The 19,744-nt window shown below is 31.8% G+C and overlaps 1 protein-coding gene across 3 annotated transcripts in view; it reads left to right on the forward strand.

The window, feature by feature from the left end:
- Positions 1-13,772, forward strand: part of LOC125052621 — a 33,215-nt gene extending 19,443 nt beyond the window's left edge. For all 3 annotated transcript variants that reach the window (XM_047653569.1, XM_047653571.1, XM_047653570.1), the window contains exons 3-8: positions 6,413-6,624; positions 7,380-7,515; positions 8,440-8,573; positions 9,385-9,609; positions 10,289-10,457; positions 11,538-13,772. In XM_047653569.1, coding sequence (XP_047509525.1) covers positions 6,413-6,624; positions 7,380-7,515; positions 8,440-8,573; positions 9,385-9,609; positions 10,289-10,457; positions 11,538-11,683 — 1,022 coding nt within the window. In that variant the 3' untranslated portion in view covers positions 11,684-13,772. The remainder of the gene's footprint in view (positions 1-6,412; positions 6,625-7,379; positions 7,516-8,439; positions 8,574-9,384; positions 9,610-10,288; positions 10,458-11,537) is intronic.
- The last annotated feature ends 5,972 nt before the right edge of the window (positions 13,773-19,744 follow it).

Below are 19,744 nucleotides of genomic sequence, written 5' to 3' on the forward strand. Positions count from 1 at the left end.
CTTTACTAATCGCTTGAAATATTATGCAGGACAACGTCTGTCGGGTCCACTAGTTCTATATAAAAATTAATTGCTGTTCGTTTGTCTGGCTAAAACTTGAGAATGGCCAGACAGACTTGGCTACTTTTAATCTTGAAATATTTGTGGATGTTTAAACGGTGAGAAACATGCACATTATAAAAGAAACAAAAACAAAAGAAAAAAATACGAATAAATAATTTCATTTTCCAATACAATTCAATATCTTTTTTACTATTTTTCTGTGGTTAACAGGAATTGACATACCCTATCACCCGATTTCATTAAGTTGATGGTAAATTTCGAACGCAAATAACATGGAATGATGAAAAACGGACTACAAAATTGTAATGTATGTAGCTGTCTCGTAGAAGAAAATAACTTGGTTTATTCTCTAGGGTACTTTAAACTAAGAAGCGGGCAGACATGAGCTATACAACCGGATAACCGGATGTCTTGCCCGGCTAAGCATGACGTCACAGCTTATGTATGCACCCCACATCCTACTAACTTATGCAGCCTAATGACACATTGTTGGGCGTTTTTATATGAACAAGAAAACTTGGATGTTAGAACTCGTAATCTTGTTCATGACGATGAAAAGACTGGATTATTCCATAAATTATATTTTCAAAAATATGCGCACATCTTTGCGAGCTATTTTCATACAAAAAAATGCGTCCGTACAAAGTACACATGTCAGAAATGAAACTTCTTTGGCAAACTAATTTTTAAGTATTGTTCATATTACTAATAACCAAATCTAAAACTTTAGATTTCCGAGACTTAGAGGGAGGACAAAAGGAAGATATGTTAGGAATTTAATTGTCATTAAAATATTAAAAGCGTCAAAAATTAATTAATACAAATTATAAATTTAATTTTGTAATTTATTTTATCGATAGTAAAAACACGTGGCATTTTAATTTACAATCGTGAGATTTCAATAAATTATTTTGCATAAATTAGAAAAACTAATATTTCATAAATTCTCATAACGACATTTTTATTTTAAAAATAGATATTCTACAAGGTAATTCGCCCTTCTCAATCGGTCACAATCGCTTCCTTTTCTTCGACAAAAATGCTGCACATCTTCGTGAAGCTAATATTGTTAGTATTGCGTTTCATCCGTAAAAATGTTACTCTCATGCGCCTAAAGAAGTTTCACTTCAAAAAGTACATGTAATTTACCTATAATTCACGTAACCTTTTTTTTTACAAAAATCTATAGATATAGATAGGCCTATAGCTTTCATATTTTAAGAAATAATTAAATAATATGTACTATATGTTTCTTTAACATCAAGTAGGTATAACTTAAGGATCTAGCTACCTAGTACTTCGTCGAATTAAGCCAAATTAATCCACCCAAATTCGGTGTTTACGATACTGATTCTAATAGAGAACTCTCTAGTGAGAGGTACAAATAATATGATTTTATACTTATATACCTACTTAAACTGGGAGGATTTTTTTTCAAGAAGAAACATTAACAGCTTTTGTAACCGAAATGTTCAATTTAAATGATCAAGATAACCATCATAATTCGGCCAAACCTCACATTGTATAAAAAGCATTATACTTTTAATTAAAAAGCCCACATAGTACCGAGGCATTGAACGGCCATTGAGACAATTTTCATCTCCCGTATTCGCCGAGGACATAAAAATACAATAGAGGCATTGAACGTGTTCCCCAGAGCTTTAAATTAAATTGATAAACAAAACCACATCGCCCTACAAAGGGCCAATTTTATGTCAATTTTACTCCTGGGTTTTTTATTCTAATTTCAGCTTAGAATGAATGCTTCTATTGAATACAATAATCTTTTATATAAATCCCGTAATATATTTCTGCGTGTCTTTCATTAATCATTTTCTAAGCAAGTAGTTTAGTCAGTTTTCTGTGCCTGACACACGCCGTCGATTTTTGTGTGTAAGACATATTGGTTTCCTCGTGATGTTTTTTCATCGTTCGAATAAAAATGCTGGCATGGTGGCGTTACAATCTTTTAGGTCTAGGCATCAGATTTGTGTACCTGTTTCTTGATGATTAGTTTTTTCTTATAGGGAAGTAGATGGTTAGCCTTCTACGCCTGACACATGCGGTCGACTTGTTACGTTTAAGGCATGCCGGTTTTCTCATGATAATTTCCTTCACTGTACAAGCTAGTGTAAAATGCAGACCAGTAAATTGATGCACAGCCGGAGATCGAACCTACAACCTCAGGGATGAGTCGTACGCTGAAGCCATTATGCTAACACTGCTTGTCGAAATAAGTATTGTAAAAAAGTATTTGTAATGGTAAAGAGCAAAATTGGCATATCAAACTAAAAAACAGTTCTTAAATGCTTAATATCAGCTAATTATAATTCGGCGTATAAGTTGATTGTTCAAATACTCATAGTTGATCCTGTAAAAGTATTTTCACAAATGGGGTATATTAAATCAAGTCTGCCAACCACAACGTTACAGCATGAATGTTATAAATCCAAAAAAACGTGAACACGGCCTTAAATATTTATATAAAAATTCACATGTTCACATTCAAAAGCGAAAATTTTAATAAAACCCGCTAGGTGTACCATCTGTTACTAAATTGTAGCCAAAATGAAAAGCAAACGTTTATATTGCGTATAAAAATCGATCACTATTGAAAACCATCGGTGTGAATATTTCAATTGCTGCTTTTTGTGTAAAATCTCTTTTCATACTGCAAAATTCTGTTCTGAGGGGCCTCCATGAAAATGCATACGCTGTGACAATTAACTTTATAATAAAACATTTGTATAATATATTGTAAATTAAACGATATTAGTGTTCATTTATGTTTAAAGTAATTGTAATTATAACATTGAATATGAAATTCAGGTCACTTTTCAGAAAAATGGACTACAGCGTATACATATAAACTGATCAATAGAATTGCTTAGTAATAGAAAAAAACAACTTGAGATATAAATTTAAACAATTAATTATAAGTGGCCCGTCGTTGGGTCAAGCACACATGAGATCATCAAGTGGTTAAAGTTTGGTGCCAAAACGTATACATTCAATAGCAGAACATGAACTAGGTATAGTCACATTTGACATATTTCTAAGCCTATTATACTCTAGCTATTCACCTAAACAAAGAATCTCCGGGAAGTATAAGTGTGCACTAACTCATCCATCTCACTCAAAATGCTGATCACACTGTAGCAAAATCCACAAGTTTTAGCAAGTACCAAGGTTGTACAATTGTTGCCACACTTTCTAACTTGCGAAAACACAAAAAAACTGTCGTTGTTATCAGTATTTAGGATTTAACATATACCATCTAATGATCTATGCCTAAAATCTTAAACAAATAATGTAACGAAAACATGTATGTAGCGAACTATCCAGTGCCACCAAAGTTTATAAGAAAGTTGTAATGTATAAGCTCAATAAAGTGCATAAGTATCTCTCAAAACGTAATTTCGAACATTCACTCAACAAAGGGTGCGCCGCGAGCAAAAACTATTTCTGTTCGGGCTAAAGTTGTACTGTGCTTGGTTAAAAGTTTTGAAAAGCACCACAAGTGCAATGATGCTTGGTAAATAGTTGATATTCAATTGGATTTATAGAACTTTTATATGAGTTTAATTCGCTTTAAGTACAAAAGGTTGCCCTGTTCCCTTAGGCATCGTAATATGATGTCAAAAAGGTTTAATATTAAACGTTGCCTATGTTGTATGGCCACGAAAGTGTTAGTTAGAGTTTTTCTTAAAAATGTTATCCACGTTTTATTAAGTGCTTTTTACTACAGCATAAATACTATCTAATAGGTTTAATAAGAAACAATATTTGGTTACAGATCTTGAAACTTCCGTCATTTTCACCGTTAAAACAATTATTTATTTAAAAAATAAATCCAAAATGGATTACACCATATATACGAAGATCATTATTTACTAAGAAAGACAATTTACTTATAATTTATTGGCTGAGGTCTGTGGGGGTTTGTAAGTGTTTGTGTGTATGCGGTTTTATGTAATCTTAAAAATCCATTCCAAGATAATATGCAATAAGATGAGGCTCACGTACTCCTTATTATATACATTTAAAATACGCAATAAGAAGTACATATAATATATTTGATCATAGTTTGTACCAAGAAACAAACAGCTCCGTGTGACGTGTTCAAAAATCAGGTACATTTAAGTTTAAACTTAAATGTAATATTTTAAGCAATTCGCAGCAGCAGTCATTATGATTGGTTCTATAAACCATGTAGAAACTTTAAGTCTGCTCTCTAATATTTTTCGTTTATTAAAACTAAAATATAACAATCAAATATACAGTATCTCCAATTTTCTTAACCTTCATAATAATCATAAAAATATGCTGTTTGCTCCCTTACATCTAAGTGTTAGTGGTTCAATTTGAAATTGTCAAAATTATTATTATTTTTAAAACTAAAACTATATAAACATAATACGTAAGGTCATTAGCCTATAAACCAGCTAAAACTTTAGTCAATTATTAGAATATTCTTAGCACGTAATTTAGCCTCAACAACTTAATCATCTTGATCCAAAAGCCTTAAGAACTTCTATTAGTTGAAAATTCGCTACACTCTTAATGAGTTTTCTTACTTTTGGCTCAACATTAGACTTGTTTTAACATCCGACTTACTTTCCTCAAAGTAAGATATATTTTTATTTACGTATAATTTGTATTTACAATTTTCTTAACCTACAAAGTATTAATAAAAATTATTAAAAGAAAATTAAAACAAATTTAAAAAGTTTGGTCCCTGTGGTATGTGTTGTTTGTTACTAATTTTTGTTTGTGAACAAAAAAAAATATTTCACCCACCATACAAATAAGTAATTTCAATAAAATTAACCCTATTTGTATAAAAAAGGAATTTATATGTGGTGGAAACACAAATTACAAATAGTTCTGTACGGCAGAACGTCGAATAAATTCACAACTTATTTACTGTCTACTACTGTCTTATAACGACATTATGTTGTTCACACAAGACAACAAAATTGAAATTATGGGCGCTACGAAGATACTTTATAACCAACCCTCAATGGGAAGACATCCTACCAGCTTCAATTCAATCATAAAGCTTCTAACACAGTTAAAATTTAAAAATTGTATTAATTTGAATATTTTATATTGCTTAGTTATAATATGTACTTAAAATATATTTTTTTAAATATATTACGTAATAGGTGAAATTGTCTTTTAACTCAACATATGAGAGCATAATCCATTTATGTATGCTTTAAGTGAATTTATCCGAGCATCGCTAAAAAGCTTTCGAAAGCTTTTCACTTTCACAGTCATGCTTTGAAGTGGTCGAAGCCAAGTGCAATAATTAATTGAATAAATTCGTTAAATCCGAATTCATTTACCTTCTGGCGTGTGAAGTGCGGGATTAACCAAAAGTGGTTGAATATATGCAGTGGACAAGGGTTAACCATTAATTCTCGTAACCGCAAATTGGATGAAAGGCGCTTTTAAGTTTTATTTCTCAGAGGAAACTTATATTAAGTCCAAAATTGTGTACACGAAATTTAGTCTGTTGACATGATTTGTTAAGACCTTTTAAGTATTCTTTCAAGTAACAAACGGAGCAATTAATGTTCTAATTAACTTGCATTTTTTTTTTAACTTTATCATCACTCTACGTTAAATATATAATGAACTTAATATATCAAAGCTCGTACATACTTACTCGTCCTCAATTTACACATTGTAAGTACTATTTTCTCTTATGTGTTCAGAACAAATTACTTTACTTTAAATACTTCAAGATTGTCTTATAGTTACGATGTAAGAATTTCTATTTCAAATTTCTAAATAGTAATGAAAATTCGTACATTTATAAAGTCCTTAAGATAGTAACTCATGATTTAATAAAATAAACAAACAAATAACAATCTTAATATATATAAATTACGTGTCATGTTGTTTGTTCTCGATGGACTCCTAAACTACCGAACCGATATCAATCAAATTAGCACACCGTGTGTAGTTTGATCCAACTTAAAAGATAGGATAGCTTACATCTCAATTTATACCCGCAATATTATTTTGTTGCAAAATATTTGTTTATTATTTGATAGTCACAATTCTAACAGATGGCGCTGTGTTGAAAGTACCAACGTTTCACATAAGCTACAATTTAATGGCATAACCACCAAAAAGCATGGTCCCCATGGGTCCCCATGACTGGTGTTCTCCTACCGTTTCCCTTGAATAGTTTACTACTATAATGTTAATTACAAAAACTTTAGCCATAGCAAAGCTTGGCCGAGTCTGCTAGTAACAATATAAATACTAAATAAACGTATCAAAATAAATAGTAACCATACGCGTACCACATGTTGTGCTTATAATTTCTTTATAGTCAACAGTCAAGCAACGGATGTAGATGTGAAGCTGGTAGCACCTAGTTGGGTGGCACGAGGCGGTTCAGCGAAGCTACGATGCCTCCACCAGGTCCCGCCGCAGTTACTCTACAAAGTGGAGTTTTTGCGCTCCGGTGCAAAGATCCTGCAATATGTCCGAGAGCGGGTACCACCATACACCAATTACACCTTTCAAGGAGGAAAGGTTAATGTAAGTATTTTGAATATCGATGAACTGTATAAACAATCTATTTTGTTCAAAATAAACTAAAATAGACAAACGATTGAGCGCAAAAACTTTAGCTTAGTGAGAAATAACGTGGATTCTGTTCTCTAAATCTGTGATAATAGAAAAAATAAAAATATGTGTTTATTCCTTTTAAGTAAATATGCATTACAATGTATAAGATTTGGGAACAATAACAATACCTGTGTCAGGGTTCCCAGCTCTTCCATAACGATAATAGAAGTTGAATTTTAAGCATGTCCTCAAATGAATCAGAAAGAATATTAGACTTGATGCAGACGCATTAATAAATAATTATTTATAAAAAATAATGTATCGTTGACGTTCAAAATAATTTCCTAACAATTTAAATTTTTTTAGATAGTTTCGTCTAGTACTCATATCGTACGATAAATATAGTTGGTAGTTTTCCATATATTTGATAGTTATGAATACTATTCGAAAGCGAATGATTTCAATTTGTATGATTTTTTATATTCAAATACTCGTATCGAACTTTATTGTTGTGTTACGCGAATTATTCGATGATTACTTATTGTTATGGTTATGTGTGCTATCATTCACAAATAGCCCACATAGATAGGGAAAAATATTATGCCTTTCATAATAATTTATTTAGGAAAACATTACTCCTTACTTATTTTAAGCCTATAAAAGTCTACAAAATACTACATTTCCAAGGAATAAAGCTGAAACACGCTATGTATATTCATTACTAGATGTCTCTCGTAACGGAAAACTCCATCACCTTGGAAAATTTGGACCCTACTGCATCAGGGCTGTATTGGTGCGAGGTGTCATTGGAGACGCCTATTTTCACGGCAGCTTCACCTCCTCATCAACTAACGGTTGTCTGTGAGTATTATCATGTGATATCTGCTCGAAAGAAGAGCCATAAAAATAGGACAGTAGGATGTAATTTGTCATTAAATGTGTATCTTTTTTCTTCTTTATTATAGCTACTAGTTTGTTTGTCGTTCTCCGGATTTATAAATTTTGTGCTGTCATGTTTTGTTTTGCTTTGCTCTGTATCATATTTTTTATCAGTGAAACTTTTTGTGGATACATCCAATGTGTTTGGTTTATGTTTTATTTTTAACTTTTTTTATTGTATAGATGTATCTGTTTTGTTTACCAAACAAATAAATTTGCATTTAATGCAAGAATAAAAAAATTACAACTTGAAAGATATCTCATCGGGATTTAATATCCTTTAACTCTTTGAATCTAAAGCATTATAGTGTATGGTTGTACTATTTTAATAATATACCAGTATATCTTATATATTTTTGAAAGCTATAAATGTATTTTTAAAACAAATAAAATTTATATACATTAAATACAGAGATTTTTCAGTATAAGTTAATTATATTGAAGGATATCTGCGCCTTATGAGTAAAGATAGGATAGTTGAACACGAATTTACGATCTTAATTATGAATTGAATAAACTAAGGAATTAACCATTGAGCAATGGTGAGTTTTATACAGATAATTCTTGTAACTTAATTAGGTTAATTAGTACCAAAGATATATCTTTCATAGACTATATCGATACCTAATCCCAATATTATTTTTAAATTGTTGCACAGTGTGAAATTTGTCCCCATAAGCGGCGCTATTTTCACTTATACGTTATGTTTCACTAAAGTCAGTAAAACTCCTACATTTCTTTCTTTAGTATATACTCGATAAAACCCATTGTAATGTAAACACAAATGAAAATGAAATTATTCCAAATTTCACACTATTTTGCACATTATAAATATTATATCTGCAGATTCTCAAAAGCACCCGCCAATAATAACTTTCGGAAAGCCTGATGTTGTGGTTGGAGGATTACTTCGAGCGAACTGTACTAGCGCCCCGGCTGCCCCCGCGCCCAAACTCATCTGGTACATTGATAATGAAAAGGTACATCATTCCTAGTTTTTAATAAAATATACCGAATTAAATGAAGGTGCCAACATGACCTACCTTTTAAACGCAACAGCACGTTCTATACTTTGCAACAACAGCACCTGTTGTCCAGCACGGGACATTTTTTTTATAATACTTCAAAGTCTTGATATTATTTTTGTAGCGACATCTACAATCTACGCTTACAAATCACTGCGATGTTGTCATACCATGAAAAGCGCAAAAAAAGTTATTTCGGTCCCTAAAGAAATATAGGACCTTAAGTTTCAACAAGCTTTAAAAACGTTTACTTTAAATAAATGATGTCTATTATATATGTTGATGTTTTGACTCTGTTGAAGATAATGTAGATTGAATATCATAATTATTAATGAACACCCCAAAGTTCACTAGGGGATTGTTATTATAATAATTACGATTTAATTAACCCGCCGCAAGCAATATTTACAAGTTCAACGTTCAGACACAAATTTAATAATGGATGTGGTAGACGTTTTCTATAATGTGAATTATCGAAGATACTGTGAAGATATACCAAGGTATTACCACAAAATAAATAAAAAATCTATATGAAAAGTAAAAATTTAACAGCTATCATGTTATAAGTTTTCATAAGTAACATGCAGTTAAATGAATATTGTTAAATTAAAACTTTGATTAGTAGTAGTTATATACTTTTATAGCATCCAATAAGTGAACAAACATCGAACGAGATTTTGATGCAAAATTTGCCAATATTGAACTTAATCCCGTCAGAATGGCTGAACACAAATTCATTAAATACCCAGCAGTAACAATATTGCAGGTGCCCGAAGACTCAATTAAGTACTTCTCATACCGCGTATCAAGTTCCACCAGGACAAAAGGAGGGGGGAACCGACACCGGAAGTACCAGCATCGATACATAGCACCGGAGTTCAACTACACGGCAAAATACTGGGCGTTGGTGAGTGAGACGACCACCCCGCCTCCTGCGAACCTTAAACACAGCAAATGTACTTTGAAGGACGGCCACGAGGAAGTCGCGAAGGTAGTTAATTATTAGCTTGACACTAGATTATAAATTATATGTGTCTTCAGTGTTAAAAAAAGGTGCGCGTACGCGCGTAAGAAGTTATACTTCTTTGGCATTATTAAAAATAGTTTTTGATCGCATGCAAATAATTAATTAAAATTAAATAATCAAAGACTGGAAAAGGAGGCATTATAGTCAATAAAGTTCAGTTTACATTTGAAAAATTAAATAAATAAATATTTATTATTATTCTCTTACATTAAGTGTAACATAAATTCTATTATTATTCAAATGTTGTTTTTAAATTATGTCCAATGCCGTAGCATCTTCCGTGGGCAACTTCATTCTGTTAATTTTGTGTCACGGTGCGCGCGCATCGTAAAATTTCACTCTCATCAATTTTTCATAACGCGCCTATAGAAGTATAACTTCAAAACATTATCTAGTTTTCTTTATCAATTAAATACCTCGTCGTACTCGAAATAAATATTTGTCGTTAATAGTGATTCTGGCCGTGATATATAAAAACACTTTTTTAATTGAAATATTTAAAAATATAACATTTATAATTATTTTACTTTACTGAAGAATTGATATTATGTCAAGCCAATATAAATTTATTTATAGAGCTTTCTAATAAAATTATTCGAGAAAAATACAATAATTTAAATTAAGACATAATTATATTTCTTAGATTGAAAAGCCACGTGAATTAGCTCCACCACCTATATCCTTATGGGTGTCCATTGCTGAGTTACGGACTCCAGCCCATGGGCGTTTGCAGCTCACATGTACAGCGACCATACCCGAAGAAGTGGGACCAGGCGAACGTTTCGCGGATATTAAGAAGCAGACTGTCACTGGTAACTACTTTTTAAAAATAATATCGTATTACATCATCAGTATCAGACAAAAGAACACAAAATGACACTATTTTCCAATAATAAGTCTTTTTTGTTCTATGAACAAAAAATTTTTTTTATACATAAAAAAAGTTTTGTCAAATAACTATTTATATTTCTACAGGTTTAGTTACAATTATTTTCTGTATTTGTATATTTTAATATGGTTTTTACGGTTAATCAAAAAACCTCTTTAAAGAACTAATGTTATAATAAGTTTTCTGTTAACTTCCCTCTATTGTGTTAAATTTTTGTTAAAACCCTCGTTAAAGTATAAAATGTTAATCCCTCTTATTGATGTATGCTACGGACGATGGTAGATTTTTATCAACGAAATCGCAGCTCTGTCGACTCATTAAAGATAAAACCTTAATCTGGTTAATAAACTTTAATGATCAGGTCTTTATTAAAGCGTATCGCTTAATAAAACAGCAATCAAAGTACATATACGATTTACACATACGATTCGTTATACGAGCATTGGAGTGTAAACTTGTTTAATTCTAGTTACATTTAGTCAAACTTTTAAGCCTGTAACGTAAAATAAATGTTCCGTTTCCATTTTGAGGATTAATATTTTTGTACCGTCAATGTTTTTACCACTATAATCTATGGCTCCATTAAAAGCCGGCCGGCCATTAATTTTGGCCGGCAACGGACTCGTGAGCCCTCTGGCATTGAGAGTGTCCATGGGCGGCGGTACTACACTTAACATCAGGCGAGCCTCCTGCCCGTTTGCGCCCTGTTCTAAAAAAAAGCCATATTTTATGCAGTTTTTTGTTCTTTACTTTATTAGTTGGAAATAGTTAGTGTGAAAAAAATATATGAAACTTTAAATGCAATATAAACCAAAAGGATTAAATGTTTGCAGTATAAATTTCGAAAAGAACAATAAAATTCGCGTCAAAACTTTATTCGCAAGCCGCTTCAAAACTACCAAGTATGGAAATTCCTCTTAAACAATATTGCGGCAAAGTAAAGTTTGCAAACTTCGACAACTCATAAAAAGATAGACACTGAATCTCTAATGCTTTTTGGCAGTTGCAGTGAACGAGCTGACTTTGAAGAAACCTCAATCGGATACAAGTGTCGCAAACGGTACGGCAACCACGCTTCACAATTTCACCCCGATTTGGCTTATTGGTTACAGTTTCCTTATCCAAGAGCTTAGAATAACCCTAGTCTAAATTCCCTAAGATTAGATGCATAAGTATTTTTGTAATTATGTTCGTCTCACTTTCAAGGTGTACGGTTGTCCTTACATTTGCTCTTTTTTAGAAATTTATCAATTATTTAAACAGAGACGTATTTTAGAAAGTACCCTATTTATGTGAGCTTCCTTCAGGTCAATTAATTCTTTATGTACGTATATTTTTGTATAACAGAGTTTATTTTACTTAGATAACGCACTACCCTCTATAGCGTAAAGAGCCAAAAGATATATTTTAAAACGTTATTTATCTTCAAACTAGATCTCAGCGTCAAATAACTATTTTAAAGACTGCATAAGTTAGTAAAGATTTTTAATTTTTGTATAAAATACCATTTGCCAATGCCTTTTGCTACTTGGTTCGTACATAGTCCTTCCCGTCCGCTTCTATCACCTTTCAATAACCTGACCATAGAAAAAAGGACATGTATCTAATACATTTAATCTTTTCGTGAGCTATTTAGCGATTTTTGTGTTAAACTCTAATGATTGCAAATGCGACTGTAACATATTTGTTTGAAAAATCATACTTTATGGTGGTGTTTCATATTTATCAAATAAAATATAGGGTTACAGATGTACCTTTTATTAATTAAATAGCATGAAGCAAAAAAACTTTTGTCCTTTTCGTGTTAGGATAGACTTAATGTTGTAAATACAACTACTGATATTTTTATGTTCGATTTTGTGCTTTAAGGACTTTTATACTTAAATATCCTGCGCATCTAGTACCTATCTGTACCTGAGCTTACTGTCTATTATAAAAATTCATTCAGTAAAGAAATATATAAATTTGTAACAACGTTTGTATCAAAATCATTTTTCATATACACCAAATATTATATACCAAATAAAGAAGTTAAAGATTGTTCTCGTCAACTCGAACTTCTCATCACTTTCATATCTAGTAATTAAATATGGCTTTATTCCTCTAAATTCGATGTTTGAATTAGTTTCATGAGGTATATAGTGTTACACTGAAAATTAATAATAGTGTTTGCCTCTATGAGATTTTATTTTTGTAATCTATCCCAGTAGATAATTTAATGTGGATTGCAAAAATCGGATCTCGTATGAGGCGTTGAATGTCTTCCTGCAGCTCTATACACTGACTATTGTAGATATTTTTGTTGCTGGCTGATTCATACAATGACTGTTAAAAAATAAAGCTTTTTGTATTCATATAAATATCATTTTGTAATTTATTTTTTATTATTTGAAGCCAGTTGTATGAATCAGCTATTAAGTTACGATGTTGGGCATTTTCAACTGCATGTTGGTTTATTGCAACAATTGCGTTTCATAGACGAATAAAGAGTATGTTTTAACAGTCGATGCACATTTGATTAACGCATAAGACTACCTTATTATGTACAGAGCATTTGAACTTTTCTCTCAGCCAAGATGATATAATTGTTTTAATTTCTATATTCTCTCCCTTTATTCATAAAAACAGTCTAATTGCACTGTTACAACTTAAGTACTCTTTTGTCTGTTATTGTCAAATTGTCTTTCCGCTGGGATGATAAGAGACAGATGACTAGACAGATTTATTTTTTAATCAATATGTATAATAGTACGTCAACAATAGAATTGTTTTAATGTAGAAAGTAAAATATAAAACTCAAATAGTTCTGAGGTTTGCCACACATCGTAACTATGCTACAAGATGTGATAAGTGTATTCAGAGCGAAATATTTTAAAATAGATCAGTTATGTAAAGAAATTATATTATATAAAGTGTTGATATAGATATAGAATTAAGATGTATATTAGATAAATGTGGTTAGGAAGACAAGAATTATTTTCTGCTTGCTTATTTTATTTTAAATGTATCTTATCTTATTTTATTATAAATTCTTTGTCGAAATGTATTGTAATGAGTTTTGTACAACGATTTAGTGATTGCCCTAAATGAAATTATATTCGATTTCGATAAAGTAAATAGTTAACGTAACAATACGTTAACGATAAAGTAATTAGTTAGTTACAGTAGAAAATAATTTTTGGCTTCTTCAGAAAATATTTTTTTTATCCTCTGGCCATTTTAAATTATCTATAATCACAGTGGTATAAAATAAAGCTTAATAAAAGCAAATAATGTTTTATTTTTATATTGATTATCTTTCAAATAATTTCCTAATTATTTGTTCGGATATTTTACAAACACAATGAGTCAAACTGGTGGTTAGGTCAAGAGACAATTTAAACTCTTATTTAGAAACCTTCTTTACAAATACATAAACGTGAAAAAAAAATCTATTAGCACGCATATAAATGCAATCCTTACTATATTTTCTGACTAAATCATAAACTATGTCAGAATAAAATATAAACAGTTGCTACAGTAAGTTAAGAATACTTGAACACTCCAATTCAAATCATTCATCATTCATCATGAGTGTGTCGTTTACTTGACTATTTCATGCGTTAAAAATGCTTGTAAATACATTAATAATTTAATTGAAATCATGCTATAACAATACGAGCGAATGGAAGAGATCGTTACGTCGTACCGTAATAGTGATCGAAATGTATGAATTATTCAAGTGCTTTCACGAATTTGTTATCATTCACAATCTGATGAAACATTTCAATGTATATTGAGGCAATAACTAATGCTTACTTGAGTGAGGGCCTTTACACCGTTTTGATGCTAAACAAACATGTATAAGAACTAAATATTTTATTCAGTGGAACAGGGGCCTTAGTCAAGATGCCTTAACAGTAGTGTATGTAGAAAGTCGAAAACTAAATTTGTATGGAAATGACAGTTCGTGTCGAAAAGTTTTCATACATATTTAGTTTTTGACGTTCTACATACACTACTGTTAAGGCATCTTGACTAAGGCCCCAGGAACAATAATATGAATACGCTATCTCATATCCGGTGTCACGCTATCTCACAACTTACTTAAAACAACCTTAAAAACAATGATTATATAAGTAGAAAGTATCTCAGTACATTATATATTCGTGTAGTTTTACATTCACGTAACAATCGCTAAAAAAGCTCAGTAACTCCATTAAAGCCCGGTCCCTACAAAATACATGTAATTCGAAGTAATGTATCGGGCCCGATAAAGAGCTTCCTTCACAAGCTAATGTTAGAGATAGCGGGGACTGCGTCGGTATAAAACTCGATGTTCACGGTATCAACATTATGTACCTTGAATGTTCTACCTTACGCGACTTTATGTTTTAAAATACTTCAAAGACTTTTCCAAGACCTAGCTAAAAGCCTTTCGTTAAAGCCTAAGCTAGAAAACATATTTTATCGTTAAATTCAGAGTTATAACTTAAGGGACATAAAGTAATTGGCATTTGAAGCTGGTCATGGATAGATGAATCACGCAATCAGACGCATTAATTATTTTATTATAGAATTATAAATTTTTATGAAATTCCAAAATTTAAAAAAATATGTTTATCGGCCCTGGTAATTACATTAATTAATAACAAAAACAATATATATTGGTCTAAGCTTACATACAAAATTACTAATAAACCAAATTAATCAATTAAAAGCAATGCTCAATTCTACACTGGCAGCATATTTTTCACAAGCAAGGAAATCACCTCTTGAGTCTCTGGTACAGCGCCTGTTCACTTTAACACCACGGCCAAAGAGTTTAGCATCCGCAAGGAACAAAATCAAAGTTGGAGGAAAGACTCTTGTATCACGTACAATCGGCGGCTTTAACATATGGTATGGTATGGTTTTTATTTTCGTCTAAAAATAATGCAATATTTCTTAATAATTGTACAAAACAACGACAAATTGAAGCACTGCTATAATTTGACTCATTGAGGCACACATTTTGTAAAGTGACCAATTTCAGCGCTCGGTTCGAAGCTCTCAAATTATAATAGCCACTCGGTAATTATAAAATAAGGACACTTATGTTCAAAATCTAATTATAGAAGTACGCCTGGATATTATGTTACAAGTTATGCTTAGGATTTTGTCTACACGTGCTTAAAATTTGGGATTTTATTCATTTGATTGTAGATTTATTTATCCAGGCGAAGTAAAAATTCGAAAGATAGAAATAGTTTCGCATAATTATTTTAGTTGTATGTATATCCAGGTTTTATATAAACTATGGTCTCTGCGTTATTCTTACAATAGATCTAGTTATAAGGCTAGAAGAAGATCTGGTGTAAAAATTATTCACACGAAATTGAGAACGCAAATATATTATATTACGTTTTTCAATTATACATTTATATTCATATTAAGCCACTTAATAAAGTCAAAGTAGATAATATATTCCTGCCCTAATCAATTAATAGGTACCAAATACTCGTAATAGTAGGACTAAAAAAAAGACAAAATTGTCAATGTAAGTGACAACCATCGGAGATAAATGATAATATGTCACTCGCATCTTTGCAACCATTTCGGCTTCCCTTTGAAAGGTATTCAGAATTTCATATTGAGGCGCAGATAACTTAGTGCCTTTGGCAGATAATTCTAAATTATAATAAAGTCATTTTACATTAATAAAACTATTTATACATTTTCCTATAATGATTACGGTATAAATATCAAAATTATTAGTTAAATTAATTATTAATAATTATTTATGATACAAATATATGTACTTATAATTTGAACAAAAATCTATTTTGTGGCTATCAGTACTAATAGGTTGGGGAAAAAGTTTCTTCGCATTTTTTAAGAAAATTCAAAACCTTTTTTAATATAGTTTATTTACATTTAACTAAAGTATGTAGGTACCATTTTGTTCGATAACTTTTTGCCATTATTTAGGTAGGGACATGATCCCATTGCTATAGAAATTTTGGGGCTTCTGATCAAAATACCGCGATAATTGGTTTTGGCAGTCGTCTCGTGATGATAACCTGACACTTCCTAAAGAATTCTGAAGAGACTGAAACAGGTGGAAATCTGAAGGTGCAAGGTCAGGACTATACGTCGGATGCATTATCACCTCCCAGCCAAGCTCTCTTAGTTTTTGCTGAGTGGCCAAAGATGTGTGAGGTCTAGCGTTATCATGATGAAAAACCACACCCCTTCTGGTGATTAATTCCGGCCGCTTTCTCTCAACTTCTTGCTTTAATCTCATCAGTTGTTAGCAGTAGAGTTCAGAATCGATGATCCTGCCTGGTGGTAACAGCTCAGAATGAATAATGCCCTTCCAATCCCACCACACACACAGCATCACCTTGTTGCGAGTTATACCGGGTTTCGCCACAGTCTGTGAAGCCTGACCGGCCTTTGACCACGACCTTTTTCGCACGTTCTTGTCGTACGTGATCCACTTTTCATCATCAGTTATCAGCTTCTTCAAAAATGGTTCGGTTTCATTAAGTCGTAATAAAGAATCAAAAATGAGTACACAGTTCATTAGGTTTCTTACAGTGAGCTCGTCAGGTACCCAAGTATTGAGCTTTTTTGTGTACCCAGTTTTTTTCAAATGCGCCAAAACTGTTTTGTGGTCAATTCCCCGTTCTTCAGCTACGTCGTAACTACTGATATGCCGATCTTGCTCCACTTTTTCAAAAATTGCATCCATTTTATCTGTCATAGGGCGACCAGAGCGACTTGGATCTTTGACATCAAAATTTCCGGATTGAAAATGCTTAAACCAAATTTGTACTACTCTCACAGACACTGCACTAGGTCCATAAACATCGCAGAAAAATTTCGCGGCTTGTGTTGCATTTTGACCTTTTTTGTAGTAAAATTTTAAAATGTATCGAATTTCTTCATTCAATTCACTCATCTTGACGGTACGAAAAATAAATAAAAAACAATCATTATCCTAATTTGATTTTGGAATTATCTTCTTTAAAATCTCAACTTTCCCTGATAACAAAACCAGCCAGATACATATAGTATAGCCAAAGAGATTTTATTACAAGTTCATACATACTATAATGCGAAAAGACTTTTTCCCCAACCTAATATACACAAATAATACAAAAATTATATGTATTACATTATATTTATTATCTTTAAGCTGAATACTATAAAACAAAACTAAAACACTATATTATCCCTGTAGGTGGGTACCTACACACTAGGTTAAGATCCAGTTTTAGCACTAAATATATCCCATACCAAGAACGTAATAGATTCTTACTGAGAGATTATAGCGTATTTACCCTCCACTTTATGGCTGGTAGGCATTTTTGTACAGCAAAAGCACTGTGTATATGTCGCAGCCAACTAGTTTAATTAGCCGTTCAATTAACAGCCTAGCCGTTTAACAAAATGGCACCGTTAAACTAGCCGCCTGAAAGATGTTCAGCCAGTTGTTCAAACAGCTAGGCTTGAATGACTTCGATCGATGACGTTTCATTACTCGCCTAGCTTGACTTTTCCTTGACTGTGAATTTAAATTTAATTCCATTTTCTGCCACTCTCAAACTCGAAACGAAACTCTTCAAAATGTCAATATGGTGTCGGCCAATCACAACTTTGACGGTGTTTTCCAAAGTTTCATGAAAAGCAACAAATACAATGGAAGAGTGTAGTGGTAATAATAATAAGAATTTGACTCAAGCAATTTAAGTTTAAAAGAAATATTTTTTATGTCATATGTTTATCTTTTTTATCTCTGGCAAATAATCACTATCGTACGAATGGCCTAAGCATTAGCCAGTCAGTTTATTAAATGTTGTAACAAACGCTACGGATGTATATCTCTCAGGCCACTAGTTAAACGGCGAGGTTTAGTTAAAAGGCTAGGCTGTTAATTGAACGGCTAATTAAGCTGCGACATATTTACGGGCCCCATATTATCGATTTTTTTTAATATACGATACTTCCCAATCGTAATAGGTGACAAACCGATTTCTCATATAAGAGTCATTGCAAAAAGTGAAAAGGCAGTTAAAACAGAAGTTATGTTCTGAAGTACCCCCGGGATAACTAGCGGAAGCGAACACGCTCCCGATGGAAATATGCCCTGAATAACGAACACGATTTCCATTTCACTTCAGTATATTGTCTAGTTCGAAGAATTATATTTGAAATCTAGTTACAGCGAGCATGTTGCTTGATGTATGCCATAATATCATTATAAATTCATGCGAAGACAAATTAGATTTGTAAATAAAAATAGAACAATAGAATTTTGGGACGATATTCTTGTTTTAAGGAAGACATAATTGTACGTCTTTTTAAGGTAATTTTTGGGCATTCGTCCATATTCGTAAGTGTACTATCAGCTTACGGTATTCAAAAAGTTCAATCGGGATTTGTACGCTGCGATATCGCGGGCTACTCGATTGCGTGGAAGTTGCATGGATCTGGTTAGCGCTGCGCCTGATTTCTTAAGATCTCATATCATTTTCTCTAGTGTATTTCTTATTTCTTACATATTTGATAAGTATTTGATTGTTTGCGTTTTAACATGGGTATGTGTATGTTTGAGAGCATAAATAAAATATTGTTATGACAAGCGTATTATTGGATTATTACGCTATACGCGTTTCAAGTCTTTGGCGAATTGAAGCTTAATAGAAATTATGCTGCATTTCTCTGTCTGGTGGACGCAGCGGTTAATTAAGCTATTTAGATAACTTAAAAGCGATTACTAAAATCCAGTTGGATGTAAAAACAAGCTACCATATGTTTTTTTAATGAGTTGTTAAAAAAATTTAGTTTTTATACTTTTAAGTTAAACTATCATTAGATAAAATTAAATTTAACATACCGGTAATATTTTGTTAACTTCTGTTCTCCTAAAAAATTTCTTAATGCGTAAATTATCAATTTATTTAAAAGCAGATTTGACAGACGTTGTCCTGTAGACATGTCATAAATACAACCATCTAATTATAAATCTAAACCATTCTTAAATCCACCACACTCAACAAATTCTAACTTATATTTATATATTAGAACATAGAAATTATAAACAGGCAAGGAAAAAACTCATAAAAGCAAGAAAAATATAGGCAAAACAGTAAAGATAAAAACGGAAATTTAACTAAAATAGGAACTTAAAAACTTAAACCTCATAAAGATTAATTATTAATATATCAATATTGTATTCATCAC

Source organism: Pieris napi, chromosome 9, assembly GCF_905475465.1.
Source record: "Pieris napi chromosome 9, ilPieNapi1.2, whole genome shotgun sequence".
Taxonomy (NCBI): Eukaryota; Metazoa; Arthropoda; class Insecta; order Lepidoptera; family Pieridae; genus Pieris; species Pieris napi.